The sequence below is a fragment of the Dipodomys spectabilis genome, unplaced genomic scaffold (assembly GCF_019054845.1).
Source record: "Dipodomys spectabilis isolate Male_0828 unplaced genomic scaffold, ASM1905484v1 ptg000210l, whole genome shotgun sequence".
NCBI lineage: Eukaryota > Metazoa > Chordata > Mammalia > Rodentia > Heteromyidae > Dipodomys > Dipodomys spectabilis.
Window position 1 is genome coordinate 3358806 of NW_024870887.1, and position 14592 is coordinate 3373397.

The following is a 14592-nucleotide window of genomic DNA, read 5'->3' on the forward strand; positions in this document are numbered from 1 at the left end:
CCATCTCAAAGTGGGTTTCTCCGGCCTGAGACCAGACGTGAACTGTTTGTGTCTGAGCATAACCCCGCCCCCTTTCAGGGGGGTGGCTCCTAACTCAAGTCCCGCCTTGAATGGTGTGCGGTTCCCTTGGCCTCCCCTCACAACTCCCCTTTCCCACACCATTTCCCAGAAGTTTCATGGTTAGAATCCCCAACCCACATAACTTCCTCCACATAACGGTGAAACCCAGACACACTCCCCATGCAGCCCTCAGTGAGCTTGTGTGTTCCCAGCTCTTCTCTGGGAGAAGGCAGGTGTGGATCCTAAAGGATTACACATCATTATGCTTCCTGCCTCCTGGAAATGTGAAGCAGATCCAAGTCAACCAGACACTTGGGTCTACTGTTGAATCAGAACTAGCCTTTCCTTTTTAAAAATAAGCAATTCTAAGCCGGGCGCTGGTGGCTCACGCCTGTAATCCTAGCTACTCAGGAGGCTGAGATCTGAGGATCGCGGTTCAAAGCCAGCCCGGGCAGGAAAGACCCTGAGACTCCTATCTCCAATAAACCACCAGAAGACCGGAAGTGGCGCTGTAGCTCAAGTGGTAGAGTGCTCGCCTTGAGCTGAAGAGCTGAGGGACAGCGCCCAGGCCCAGAGTTCAAGCCCCACGACCGACCAAAAAAAAAAAAAAAAAAAAAGCAATTCTTCTAGGCTACCACGGAAGGTAAACTTTCTACCTACAGACGATATGAAAGAAAGCCTTTAGAAGTGCTTCAGATTTCCAAAGCTGTCCTAAGCTAGCTTACTAGCAGACAACCACAGCTGAAGGGCATCGTCAAGGGGTGTGTGTGTGTGTGTGTGTGTGTGTGCACACACACGCACACACTCCTACACAATCTTGCTGGGGCTTGAACTCAGGTCCTTGTGGTCTCACTTGGCTTTTTGGTTCAAGGCTAGCACTCTTCCATTTGAACCACACCTCCACTTCCAGCTTTCTACCGATTAATTGGAGATAAGAATCTCTCAGATATATCTTCCCAGGTTGTCTCTGAACCATGATCCTCAGATTTCAGCCATCTGAATGGCTAGGATTATAGGTATGAGCCACTAATACTTCATTTTATAAAGAAAAACCTGAGTCCTGGAGGGTAATCTTGCCAAGGGTCTACCACTGATTAAAGTCAGTTTAACTTGTTCTCACCTCCATTCTATATTCCATTTGGGACTATGGACACAATAGGTTGTTCTAAAGTCCAGGAGAAGAGAGAAAGCCTAGAGTCCAAGAAAAGAGAGAAATGATTTCTTTTAAAACCACCCAGAAATGTTCTTCACCTTCCAGCACTTCCTGTATCTAGGTCAGCAAATCTTTATCAGCCTTGAATGGATCATTTGGCTTAGTGCTTGGAAGAGAAAATAAAAAAAAATGGTATCTAGAACTGAACTAAGGACAACAGAAAAACAAACTGATTGAAATGATATGGGAAATAAGACAGGCAAAACTGCATCCTGAAGGAAGTTGAGAAGGGAGATTGGAAGGGACACTGGAGCTTAATCTCTGATTCATGTGATGTTTTCAAGGAAAGGACAAAAGGTTAGGGTTAGGCTTCAGAGTTTGGAATCTGCAAGACCTGGAGAAAGAGACTGGACCAAGTCCATGCTCCTAAAATATTGTGCCTGGTAGAAAGATTGAAAGGGGGAAAATGTATGCATTTGGGAAGCAGTGGACTTTGACTCAAGACTCTTTTTTTTTTCTTTTTTATGAACTCTGGGCTTAGGCACTGTCCCTGAGTACTTTGCTCAAGGCTAGTGCTCTACCATTTGAGCCACAGTACCACTTCTGGTTCTCTGGGAGATAAGTCTCACGGACTATCCTGCATGGGCTGGCTTTGAACTGTGATCCTCAGATCTCAGCCTCCTGAGTATCTAGGATTACAGGTGTGAGCTGCAGGCAACTGGCTCAAGACTCTACAAGTTTGAATTCCCATCTTGGTTGACATAAGTCCAATTCATGATTCCCCTTCTCTTCCCTACATTCAATCTTTTGACAGGAGTGCTAGACATTGCTGGTGCCCCCTACTGTCCTGTCCCTGAAAACATTGAACTCAGAGTTCAGTCTGTGATACTTAAAATGAATGAGTTAGTTGTCTAGTATGGCAAGATTTCTCACTGGCATGAGATTCTTGGAAATCCCAATTTGGGAGAAGTTTTAAATAGGCCCTGCTCCAGTGTTCCAGCAACTTAACCTTTTTTGGTGTCCGCAGTTATTTCCAGTTGCTTTTAGAAATTTGTGGCTGGAAATGTGTGCCACCACCATAATACCACTGCCACCTTCACTACCACCACTGCATCCTTTCCAGCCTTAATTTCCATTGAAGCCTGCTTTCCCATCACCAGGCCAGCAGTGAATTGTTCTCCCCAGTAACCCAGGAGCCACTGATTTATTTGTAATCTCACAGACATTTATTTCAGCTTCTAGTCTTGGCTCCTAATTACAAGGCTAAATGAAATGCAACCTACTGGAATTATTTCAAAGCCAGCGTTTTTGAGTTGACATAATTAAACTGTTGTAACATTTTTTTAACTCCAGGGACAGAAGAGGAAATGAGTAGTAACAGGGCAGTGACAAGATGGTTGAGATGTTTGTTGTTGTTGTTGTTGTTTAGGTTGCCAGAGGGCCCCGAAGGGAGAGAAGATGAAGAATAGAGAAGAAAACCTATAACAGCAGCCAGAGCAATCTGGAAGGGAAGTGGACAGGCTCTCTGCCAGAGTCAGGGACAAAGATGCTAGCCTCCACAGACAGATTCTTGAGATAGGATCCCCTGTGAACATTTCTTTTAAATCTCCCTTTGTGCTGGTCCCTAGGCTTGTAAGGCACGGGCACAAATTTCTACTTCTCTTGGTTCTGGTGTTTATTTTCACCACCCTGACTTTGCACAAACATTTCTTCCAGCCATCAGGGTCATATTCTGGGTCATCAGACACAGAGGCAGATCACCCACAGTCATGCTGAAGATTTGGTAGCATCTATTCTAAAGATCATTTTATAAGGGGTTCCTAGAATCCAGATCCTCATTTCTAACCATCTTATGGATATATATATATAGTTCCAGCTTACTCTCCTCTTGGGTTGGGGACATGGCTCAAGTAGTAGAATGTCTGCATAGCAAGCACAGCATGAAGCCCTAAGTTCAGATCCTAATACCTCAAAACAAAAACTTGCTTCTCTTTTCTACCTCCCCATCTTGGCTCAAACCCTGGAATCTTCTCTGGTGTGTCTTTCCATCTGGTCCCTTACTACCTACACAGTCACCAAGCAATCACAACCTCCTCTTTTTTTCCTCATGGCCATTATTACCATCCAAGCTTGTCCATATCATTTTGCAATGTAGAATTTGGAAGGGGTCCTAGACAATGAGCAAGCTTCCAATGATGGCATGGGATTTGCTCAAAATTACAATGCTAGTTGGTGTGAGACTATAGTCTTTGGTCCCTGATACTCTGTCCATTGATTGCTGGCACCTCCTTTCCTTTCCTTCTCTTTCCTTGTACCCTTTTCTATTTCCCCCTTTCCTGCCACTTTCTCCTTTCTCCTTTCTTTTCCTTTCCCCTTTCATTTCCTTTCCTTCCTTTCTTTTTGTTGGTCCTGGAGCGTGAACTCAGGGCCTGGATTTTCTCCCTGAGCTTTTTTGCTCATAGCCTAGTGCTCTACCACTTGAGCCACAGCTCTACTTCCAGCTTTTGGGTAGTTAATTGGAGATAAGAGTCTCACAAACTTTCCTGCCTGGGCAGGAAACCACAATCTCAGAGCTCAGCCTCCTGAGTAGCTAGGATTACAGGTGTGAGCAATCAGTATCGGACCTTTTGAGTCTTTTCTGTGTATACCTGTGCTTCTCTACTCTAAAACCTTACAATCCAATCTCATTATCTGTCACTTGAGCCTTTCCCTAATTTGCTCATAATCTGCCTCTCGATTTTTGCCCTACTTGTTCCTGACACACAGAAAAGCTAACATAACTTGAACATTTATCATATTCCAAGTACTGTTTAAAATGTTTCACATATATTAGCTTACTTAATCCTCACAAAGCTAGGATAAAGGCTACTCCTATTATCTCTGCATTGTAAAGAAGGAAACAGGTAGGCCATATTCCCTGACAGAAATCTCTGCCCTTCCTAGGTCTCTATTTTTTGCTTCCTCCCTGCCACCCAGTGCTGTTCAACTTCTGTCTTTTCCGGCTGCTCTTCTCTGACTACCGCAGCAGCCAGCTGTTTCTCCCCTCCTCTTAGCCAGAACACACATCATCCCTTTGTCTTGGCCTCTTGGCAGTTGATCTGTCCTGCTTTCTGGTGGTTCTTCTCCGCTTAGGGACTGTGTTCTATTCTCTGACTTGTTTCTTAGTTGGCAATGCCTGAGTCTTCCATATGACTTTGTGATAGAAGCACCATCACAGTGCCCAGCACCTTCGTGTCTCCCCTCCATCTAATACCTTTTCTCCCACTTGGGAAAGCCTGGTTCAGAGCACAGCTGGAAGAGGAGGCCAGGCTTGCAGGTCAGACATCTTACCAGGAGCTTTCATGCCAAGCTGAGGGCTCTTGGCCTGTTGAAGAGAGGGGACTGGCCCTTAGGCCAGGGAGTAAAAGGACCTAACTTATCACTACCACCCCACCCCATTTCCTGATTCCTTTCTTCCTTTTCTGTGTTCTCTGGATTTCCTGCCTGCCTCCATCTCCTCCCCCCCCCCCCCCGCCCCCCCCCCCGGAGCTGCTGTCTCTTCTCTCTGACTTGTTTCTCCTGAGTCACTGACCTGGGTGTTTAGAGTTGCTTGATTTGTACATTAGAGGACATTGACTTTCTGTGTAACCCTGAACAAGTTACTTTCCCACTTGGGGCCTTAGTGTTCACGTCTCTAAAAGAGGCATCTGGACCAGATAGGGAGGGAGCTCCTGCTGAGCCCTGTACATTCATTCTCCCCTATATAGTCTTGCCTCCTGCTTTCCCCTTGGCTCCCTCCCTCCTTCCCCATCCTTTCCCATGGGAGGCTGTCCTGGCCCAGGAGAGCTGGGACTCTAACTCCTATTCCCGGTCCTGGTCACCAGTCCTGGGCCTCCTGTCCAGCTCTGGCCCTGGCTCCATGTGTCCTGTCTGAGAGCCTGGCCCCAAGCCCTGCAGCAACTCCACATTTCTGTTTTTCCTTTTTTTTTCCTCTCTCTCTCTCTTTCTCTTTCTCTCTCTCTCCCAGAGTTAACAAGAAGCAGATGTGGCGCACGATGGTTGGAGAGGTGGGGGGAGGAAGGGGGAGGCTGGACCGCCAGCCAGACAGGGGGGAAGGGAGGGGAATGAGAGAGGAGGGAGGAGGCTGGCCCGCCTCACAGTCACTCTTGTGCCTCTGAAAAGCCACAGGGGTAAAGCTTGTCACCCCCCAGGATCTGGTCATCAGGGAAAAGGGCAGGGAGACCAGAGGAGGGCCAGCTGGGGCCAGGGGGGGGTGGAGGCTCAGGAAGCAGCATCTGAGAAGGGCAGGGACCAGGCGCAGGAGGCCAGGGGCCCAGAGAACAGACTCCCCTCAGAAGTGCAGAAGAGGAGAGCGGAAGGAACCGAGGGAGGGACAGACAGGAGTCTGAGAAGGAAAGAGGAGGGGGAGAGGGGTCAGGCCTGGCAGCCAAGGAGGAGGCGTGTGGCTGGGCCTGTGTGGCTGGGGGCTGCCGGCCTTGGCTTCCTGCGGGGCACAGGGCCGGCCCAGCGTGCTGTCCCGTGGAGCCTGGGAGCAGCGGCATCCCCCAGGGCCAGGCAGAGGCACTAATTGTCAGGTCGGGATGTGCCTCTGAGAGCTGAAAGGAGTCCCCCACCATGGCCCCCAGCACCCTCTGGAGCTGCTACCTCTGCTGCCTGCTGACTGCAGCCACCAAAGCTGCCAGCTACCCTCCTCGAGGTTACAGCCTCTACACAGGGGGCAACGGGGCCCTCAGCCCTGGGAGGCCCCAGGCCCAGAATGCTCCCCGGCCCGCCAGCCGCCACAGGTAAGAGGGTGTCCCAGCCCAGGGTGGAGGGGGGCGGGAAGATGTATGGGTGTGCTGGGTACCTTCCTTGGCTGTACTTTTAATGCAAGAAAGAGGGGAGAGACAAAACCAATCCATCAATGGCCCCTCACATGCCTATCTTCTTGTAGGGTGTGTTCCAGAGCCCAGGTGATCTATGGTGGGAGGAGGACCGGCTCCCACCACCTCCCTATGAGGACCTGCATTTTGAGGGCCCAGGGAAAAGATTCTCATAGAAATGGGCCAGGCCTTCCTGCCTGGTGCCAGCTGTATGCCAGCCCTGGATCTTCAGGGCTTCCTTGGCCCATGCAGTGATCCTGTAATTCTAACACCACTCCTGGTCTGCTCCCCAGCTGTGGATCAAGGGCCAGCTTGAATGGGGCCAAGAGGGCAGCGCTCAAACCCCAAGAGGGGCAGAGCTCATCAGTGGTTTATTCTCTACTTAACCCTGACCATACTCTGTCCTGCTCTGTCCTCTCTGTGCAGTGGGAGGTCTATATCCAGGGGATCATCCGCAGATACCAAGCTGGCCAATGTACACATAGTATGACCAGTTGGGACAAGCATTTGTGTGACTTTAGAAGTAGCCAAGACTACATCCATGAGTACTGACTTCTTTCAGTTTTGGTTTTCCATTCTGTACTTCCCCCCCCCCCCCATCTTGAAAAGTCTTTATCTGCTATGGCTAAACAGGAAGGCGTGGGGGGTGAGGGCTGCCCCTGCCCGAGCCCTGGTTCTCACTGGTCCCCAGAGGCCCTTTGTCAGACCCTCTGGTAACCTCTGAATCCTGGTCTGGGGCGTGTATCCCTGGTCTGGGATTGTGTCTACAGGAACTGGTGTGCTTATGTGGTGACCCGGACTGTGAGCTGTGTCCTTGAAGATGGAGTAGAAAGTTTCATCAAGTCTGACTACCAACCCTGCAGCTGGGGCCAGCCCCAATGTCCCGGAAGCATCATGTGAGCCTCCAGCATGGGGAAATGGGAACTTGGTGGGAAATTAGCAAGGGCAGAAGGCTGGTGGCCATGCAGGGAGTTTGTACAAAGCTGATATGAGGGGAGATGACAGGGCTGCAGTCAGAGCCATTTTGAGGAGATGCTAGGGCAGCGGTTTGGCTGGGGGGATATTGAAGGCACAATTCCCTTGCCTCTGGCCCCCAGCCTTCTCTGGGACAGGTCAGGAGCTCAAGGTTCCTGCATATGACAAGGGGAGAAGGAGCAGAGATTTGACTCTTGGACAAAAAGCTGACAGCTGTCAACTGAGCAAGGCCACATACTGGCCAGAAAGGGGGACCCAGCATGAAATACAGTCATTGCTCCTCAGCAGCTGCTGATCTCTGAGGACAGGGACCAGGGTCACTAACAGCATAGAGAGAATAGACTCCCCCTCTACCTTTGCCAGGTATCGGAACTTCTTCCGTCCTCGCTACCGTGTGGCCTACAAGACAGTGACAGATATGGAATGGCGGTGCTGCCAAGGGTATAGGGGTGATGACTGTGGAGAAGGTCTTGCCTCAGCACTGGGGCCTGCACTCTCTACCCCACACCCCAGGCCCCATCCTGCCCGCCCCAATCTCTCTGGCTCCAGTGCGGGCAGCCATCTCAGTGGACTAGGGGGAGAAGGTGAGTGTGGGAGCGGCTGGAAAGGAGTAGGGATCCTGGGTAGAAAATCTGGGGGCCAAACTGCTAAGGGAAACCATTACACGCTAAATCAGAGGGAAGAGAGAACCAGAATTCCAGTTAGTGAGATTCTGAGATTGCAGTGTGTGTGTGTGTGTGTGTGTGTGTGTGTGTGTGTGTGTGTGTGTGTGTGTGTGTGTGTGTGTGTGTGTAAGCGCACGCGCGTACACACATGGCTGTCAGGCAGAATGAGCAGGGAAGTCAGAAAGACAGACCAGATGGGGAAAGAGGCAGAAAGAGAGTGTGCTCACACACGCCCACATGTGGCCAAGATCCTTCCTAGCTGGGCACAGCTGCAGAAGGAGGGAATTCCTTTGGGAAGCTCTGTCTATGGAGAAAACAGTGGAGACTACAAGTCCTAGCATGCACTGCATCTGACTACAGATCCCAGACCCCTCCATGGCCTCTGGAGACTGCAGGTCCCAGAATGCAGCAGTCCTTGCTTGTCTTCACTCCCTTGTGTACAAAAGGCACACCGGATGTGCTGTTTTTCTGACAAAGAGATAGCCATACTATAATTAGGGAAACAGGAACTTCTGGCTGATTCTAACCATCCAGCCAGAATCCCAGCAGGCGTGTCACCGAGCTCTTGTTTGTCCCCGTGGTGTTGTAGGGAAGTGTGCCCAGTCATTGCTACTGTGTGGTGTCCAGAGTGCCTCCCATTTTGTGTCATTTGATAGTCCCATGATAGCAGATAGCGCCATTTCATTTCCCAGATGAAATGACAATATCCATAAAGTTAAGAGACACTGTGGAGAAGTAGAACAGGCTTGATGGCAAGACAGATAATCTGGATTTGAAATTTGGCTTTGCCATTTGTTACAATTAACCAGCTGGTTCATTCTTTTGGTTCTCTGTTTCTCAAGCCATCAAATGGGAAGAAAGAGTTGGCTGGGAATGTGGCTTAGTGGTTCAATTCCTCAGTACCACATAAATGGGGAGGGGGTGCGGGGGAGGGAAGGCCAGGAGGGGGGAAGTGGTGCTATGGCTCAAATGGTAGAGTGCTACCCTTGAGCACAGAGAAGCTCAGGGACAGCACCCAGGCCTTGAGTTCAAGCCCCAGGACTGGCCAAAAAAAAAAAAAGGTAAGAGTTAAGAGTATCTTCCTGGGGAGAATCTGTAGGAAGGAATATGGAGCCATAATCCAAATCTGGCCTAGAGGAATTCAGTGAATGGAATTTTCTTTCTTCTTTTCTTGCCCAAATCATCCAAAGGGGAGGTAGGGGCAGTGAAGCCTTTGACTCTTGCCAGAGGTAGGGTATTTTTTTGCCAGTCCTGAGGCTTGAACTCAGGACCTGGGCACTGTCCCTGAACCTCTCTATACTCAAGGCTAGAACTCTACTAATTGAGCCACAGCGCCTCTTCCAGCTTTTTCTGCTTATGTGGTACAGAGAAATTGAACCCAGGGCTTCATGCATGCTAGGCAAGCACTCTACCTAAGCCATATTCCCAGCCCCAGGTTAGGGTAAGCAGGGCCTAGGAGGTAGGCACTGGGCTCTGAGGTTCAGCCCCTCTGTGCTCTTCCTTTTCCTCTCTTCAGGTCCTGGGGAGTCAGAGAAAGTGCAGCAGCTGGAGCAGCAGGTGCAGAGCCTGACCAAGGAGATGCAAGGCCTTCAGGGTGTCCTGCAGGGGCTGAGTGGGCGCCTGGCAGAAGACGTGCAACGGGCCGTGGAGATAGCCTTCAATGGGAGGCAGCAGCCAGCAGATGCAGCTGCCCGTCCTGGCGTGCACGAAACCCTCAATGAGATCCAGCACCAACTGCAACTGCTTGACAACCGTGTCTCCACCCATGACCAAGAGCTGGGCCACCTCAACAACCATCACAATAGTGGTAGTGGTGGAGAAGGCAGAGTCCCGGCTCCAGCCTCAGCTGGCCCCAGTGAGGAGCTGCTCAGGCAGCTGGAGCGGCGGCTGCAGGAATCCTGCTCTGTGTGCCTGGCAGGGCTAGATGGCTTCCGCCAGCAGCAGCAGGAAGACAGGGAGCGGCTGCGGGCACTGGAGAAATCACTGGCTGCTGTGGAGGAGCGGCAGCGGCAGCTCCTGGGACCTGCCATGGGTCGCAGGCCCCTTCAGGAATGCTGCCCTCCAGAGCTGGGCCGACGACTGGCAGAGCTGGAGCGAAGGCTGGATGTAGTGGCTGGCTCGGTGACAGTGTTGAGCGGGCGACGCGGAACAGAGCTGGGAGGAGCTGCTGGGCAAGGGGGTCACCCCCCAGGCTATACCAGCCTAGCCTCCCGCCTCTCTCGCCTGGAGGATCGCTTCAACTCTACCCTGGGTCCCTCAGAGGACCAGGAAGAGGGCTGGCCCAAGGAACCCGGGGGCCTAGTCCACTGGCTGCCTGCTACCCGGGGCCGATTAGAGAAGCTGGAGGGGCTATTGGCTAATGTGAGTGGGGGACTGGGTGGACGCTTGGATCTCCTGGAAGAACAGGTGGCAGGGGCTGTGCAGGCATGTGGGCAGCTCTGTTCTGCAGTCCCTGGGGAGCAGGACTCTGCAGCCAGTGAGATCCTCAGGGCCTTGGAGCGTCGAGTGCTGGACAGTGAGGGCCAACTGCGGCTGGTGGGCTCGGGCCTGCATAAGGTAGGGGCGGCAGGAGAGGCCCAGCAGGTCCTGCTGGAGAAACTGCAAGGGGTCCTGAGCCAGCTCCAGGAGCGCATGGATGCACAGGAGGAGGCAGCCTCAGAACTCGCACTGCGGCTGAATCTCACAGCTACACAGCTGGGCCAACTGGAGGATCTGTTGCAGGCCCGTGGAGACGAGGGCTGTGGGGCCTGCAGTGGTGTCCAAGAGGAGCTGGGCCGCCTTCGGGATGGTGTGGAGCGCTGCTCCTGTCCCCTGTTACCTCCGCGGGGCCCTGGGGCTGGTCCAGGTGTTGGAGGACCAAGCCGTGGGCCCCTGGATGGCTTCAGCGTGTTTGGGGGCAGTTCAGGCTCAGCCCTTCAGGCCCTGCAAGGAGAGCTGTCTGAGGTCATTCTCACCTTCAGTTCCCTCAATGACTCACTGCATGAGCTGCAGACCACCGTGGAGGGCCAGGGTGCGGATCTGGCAGACCTCGGGGCCACCAAGGACAGCATCATTTCTGAGATCAACAGGTTGCAACAGGAGGCAACAGAGCACATTACAGAAAGTGAGGAGCGCTTCCGAGGCCTGGAGGAGGGGCAGGCACAGGCTGGCCAGTGCCCCAGCCTGGAGGGGCGATTGGGTCGCCTTGAGGGAGTCTGTGAGCGGCTGGACACTGTGGCTGCGGGATTGCAAGGACTGCGTGAAGGCCTTTCCAGACACGTAGCTGGGCTCTGGGCTGGGCTACGGGAAACCAACAGCACCTCCCTGACACAGGCTGCCCTGCTAGAGAAGCTGCTGGGGGGACAAGCAGGCCTGGGCAGACGGCTCAGTGCCCTCAACAGTTCCTTGCTGCTCCTGGAAGACCGCCTGCAGCAGCTCAGCCTGAAGGATCTCACTGGTGAGAGCAAAGGGAGGCAGGACAGCCATTTCCTCCTTCCTTCATTTCCTTCATCTCATATATCTCCTCTTGGCTCTCCCAAGTACAAATTATAGCCCCAGCCACTTTCCCAGGAGTCATTATGTCCAGAGAGAAGATGCAAGATCCTAACTCCCTCCCCTTCTTCTGACTGCTCAGACCTGGGGGTGGAGGTGCCACTCAGAAACCAACATGTGGAGCTGGGAAGGTGGCTCAGTGGTGGAGCGCTTGCCTTGCATGCCTGAGGCCCTGGGCTCGATTCCTCAGCACCACATAAGCAAAAAAAAAAAAAGCCGGAAGTGGCGCTGTGGCTCAAGTGGTAGAGCGCTAGCCTTGAGCTGAAGAGCTGAGGGACAGCGTTCAGGCCCCACGACCAGACCCCCCCCCCCCCAAAAAAAAGAAACCAACATGTCCACACAATTTTGTCATCCCTTTATGACTCTCCCTCCACTTAATTTTCTCGCCATAGGGCCTTCGGGTGAGGCTGGGCCCCCAGGGCCTCCTGGAGTCCAGGGCCCCCCAGGCCCTGCTGGACCTCCTGGCCTTCCAGGCAAGGATGGACTAAAGGGACCCATTGGACCACCAGGTATGTGGGTTTGTTATATAGCCAGAGTTGCTACCTACTTGGGCAACCCTAGATATGAAATTCTATTCTCTGATCTTCATAGAGAAAGGAGGAAGAGGTAAGAAATTGAGGAGTTCTAATGTGTGGCAGTGGAAAGAGAAAAAAATGACTAGGAGCTGGGATGGTCGCTGTATTTGACCATTGGATATATTAGTTCTACAGGTATACTGAAGATTAAGGATGAGCTATAAGGGTCATCTAGGATGTGAAAGGCGGAAGGCTAGGATTCACAGCCCAGCAATTAAACAAAACAGACCCTGCCCATTCCTCCTTTTCTTGGTACCCTATTCCAGCTTTGAAATCTACCTAGCATGCAGAGTAGAAAGAAATTCAGCAAGGCAGGGCACCAGTGGCTCACGCCTGTAATCCTAGCTACTCAGGAGACTGAGATCTAAGGATCAAGGTTCAAAGTCAGCCCTGGTAGGAAAGTCTGATCTCCAATTGACCACCAGAAAAGTGGTGCTGTGGCTGAAGAGTTCAGGTATAGTGCCTAGGCCCAGAGTTCAATCCCCACAACTGACAAAAGAAGGAAAGAAAGAAAGAGAGAGAGAAAGAGAGAAAGAAAGAAAGAAAGAAAGAAAGAAAGAAAGAAAGAAAGAAAGAAAGAAAGAAAGAAAGAAAGAAAGAAAGAAAGAGAAAGAAAGAAATTCAGCAGCAGATATTTGCTGAGTGACTTGATGACAGCTGCCCTACTTCTCACTGCTCCCTTTCCTCTTCCCACAGGTCCCCAAGGTGAACAGGGTAAGTTCTCATTCAATTCTGGAGGAAAGAGAGCCAAACTCAGGGCTGAAAGATGGAAACCATTGGGCTGCCTGGGTAGAGGGGAGGGTAACCAGCAAATTGACTAATGACCTATTCTAACATCCACCTTACCCTAACCCAGGAGAGGAGGGGGCACCAGCAATCTCTGTGCCCCGGGTGGCATTTTCAGCTGCCTTGAGTTTGCCCCGATCAGAACCAGGCACAGTCCCCTTCGACAGAATCCTGCTCAATGATGGAGGCTACTATGACCCAGAGACAGGTGAGCAAAGGAGGTACTGGGTTGAGTACTTCCTGGGTTGGATACTTAGGGAAATGGCTACAGCAGGACAGTGATAGTGTTATTTTTGCCTCTTCAGATAACATGAATTCATTCTCTAGTTTAAATGACTCCTACTCTCTCCTTTACTTCACTCCTTCTCACCCCAGCTTTAGCTCTTTAGCTGAAGGAATAGGTGAGAAGAGGACATTTCCCTCCCCAGATCTTTACTGGGGTCTATTTTAAGTGCGTTGGGATGGGCATCTGTCTGGCAAGCCTAGACAAGTGGGAGTTCAAACCCCAGTACTGACAAATATATATGGTGCTGGTGATTTAGCTCATTTGCCAAGCATGTATAAGGCCCTGAGTTTTGGTTCCCAACTCTACATCCACAGGGGGAAAAAAAATTAAAAGAGGGAAACACACACACACACACACACACACACACACACACACACACAGAAGGGAAAATGAGGGGGTAGGGCGCAATTCCCCTATAGTTGTCCACCTAATTCAAAAGAGGCCTTTCCCCTGTGGTCTAGGAGGGCCCCCTAAAGTCTTCCAGGCCTTGCCACGTCTCCCCCGATGTCCTTTCTTGTCCCCAGGTGTGTTCACCGCGCCACTAGCGGGCCGCTACTTGCTGAGCGCGGTGCTCACGGGACACAGGCACGAGAAAGTGGAGGCGGTGCTGTCCCGCTCTAACCTGGGCGTGGCCCGCATCGACTCGGGGGGTTACGAACCCGAGGGTCTGGAGAACAAGCCGGTGGCCGAGAGCCAGCCCAGCCCCGGCGCTCTGGGCGTCTTCAGCCTCATCCTGCCGCTGCAGCCCGGGGACACCGTCTGTATCGACCTGGTTATGGGGCAGCTCGCGCACTCGGAGGAGCCGCTCACCATCTTCAGCGGAGCTCTGCTCTACGGGGACCTGGAGCTCGAGCGCGCGTAGACCAGCCGCATCGTCTCCACCGCCACACCGCCACACAGGAGCCTTTCCGGGCACCCAGCCCTCGGGGAGCCGCTGCACCAGCCCCGCCGCGCTGCAGACGCCCGGAGCGGCCTCCCCACGCGCCGGGCACGCGGGCGCGGGGTCCCGGGCGCCCCCAATCCAGCCCCAGGCATCGGCCTGAGCACGGCCCTTCCGGACGCCCCAGGACCCTCGCTCCAGGAGCCGGAGCTGATCCTGGATCCTTGATCCTCGATCCTCGCACCCCTTGCTCCTCCCTCCACCGGCCTCCAGGCCACTTCCTGGCTCTATCCAGGGCGTGCCCGGGCCCGCAACGCCACCGTCATTCTAAACTATTCAGGAATAATAAAGACACTTTTTTTTTTTTTACAAAAATTTAACATTTTGCCCCAGTATAGGTTCATGAGGAGACAAAAATCTGCCAGCCGGGACCCGACAGCCTGGCTGGGGACCCCGGGCCTCCCACGGCGCCCGCCCCCTTCCACCCTCTTTAGCCCCAGAAGTGCGGGTCGCCAGGTGGGCCGGGATGCGGGGTCCCTGCGGGGTCCTCCGCCGGGTCACGTCGGTTCCCCCGGCGTCCGCTAGGGGCCGCTGCGCCCGAGACTTCAGTCCCTGCCACCGGACGCCCGCCCACCTCCAGGGCTCCTCGCGGATGGGAAGGGCCGGGCTCCCGAGCAGGGCGTGCCCCCAGCGCGAGGCCGCTCCTGGGGGCTGCGTGGTGGCTGCAGCTGCCCCCCTCGGCCCAGCTCCGGTCCAGAGTCGCCAGTCGCCTGGCGGGCGAAGGCCAGGCCGGGAGGTGGCGCGCGGCTGTGCGCTTCC

At 53.0% G+C, this 14592-nt stretch overlaps 1 protein-coding gene across 1 annotated transcript; it reads left to right on the forward strand.

The window, feature by feature from the left end:
• Nucleotides 1-5351: 5351 nt before the first annotated feature.
• Nucleotides 5352-14140, forward strand: Emilin1 (elastin microfibril interfacer 1). Its single transcript, XM_042696626.1, has 8 exons — nucleotides 5352-5997; nucleotides 6846-6971; nucleotides 7414-7634; nucleotides 9232-11151; nucleotides 11639-11755; nucleotides 12518-12535; nucleotides 12678-12815; nucleotides 13418-14140. The coding sequence occupies exons 1-8, from the start codon at nucleotides 5828-5830 to the stop codon at nucleotides 13753-13755; spliced, it is 3048 nt and encodes a 1015-aa protein (XP_042552560.1). The 5' UTR covers nucleotides 5352-5827; the 3' UTR covers nucleotides 13756-14140.
• The last annotated feature ends 452 nt before the right edge of the window (nucleotides 14141-14592 follow it).

Coding starts and splice junctions, on each gene's coding strand:
- Emilin1 (XM_042696626.1), top strand. CDS start 5,828: ATGGCCCCCAGCACCCTCTGGAGCTGCTACCTCTGCTGCCTGCTGACT. Junction 5,998..6,845: donor CGGCCCGCCAGCCGCCACAG/GTAAGAGGGTGT, acceptor TTGTGTCTACAG/GAACTGGTGTGCTTATGTGG. Junction 12,816..13,417: donor CTACTATGACCCAGAGACAG/GTGAGCAAAGGA, acceptor TCTTGTCCCCAG/GTGTGTTCACCGCGCCACTA.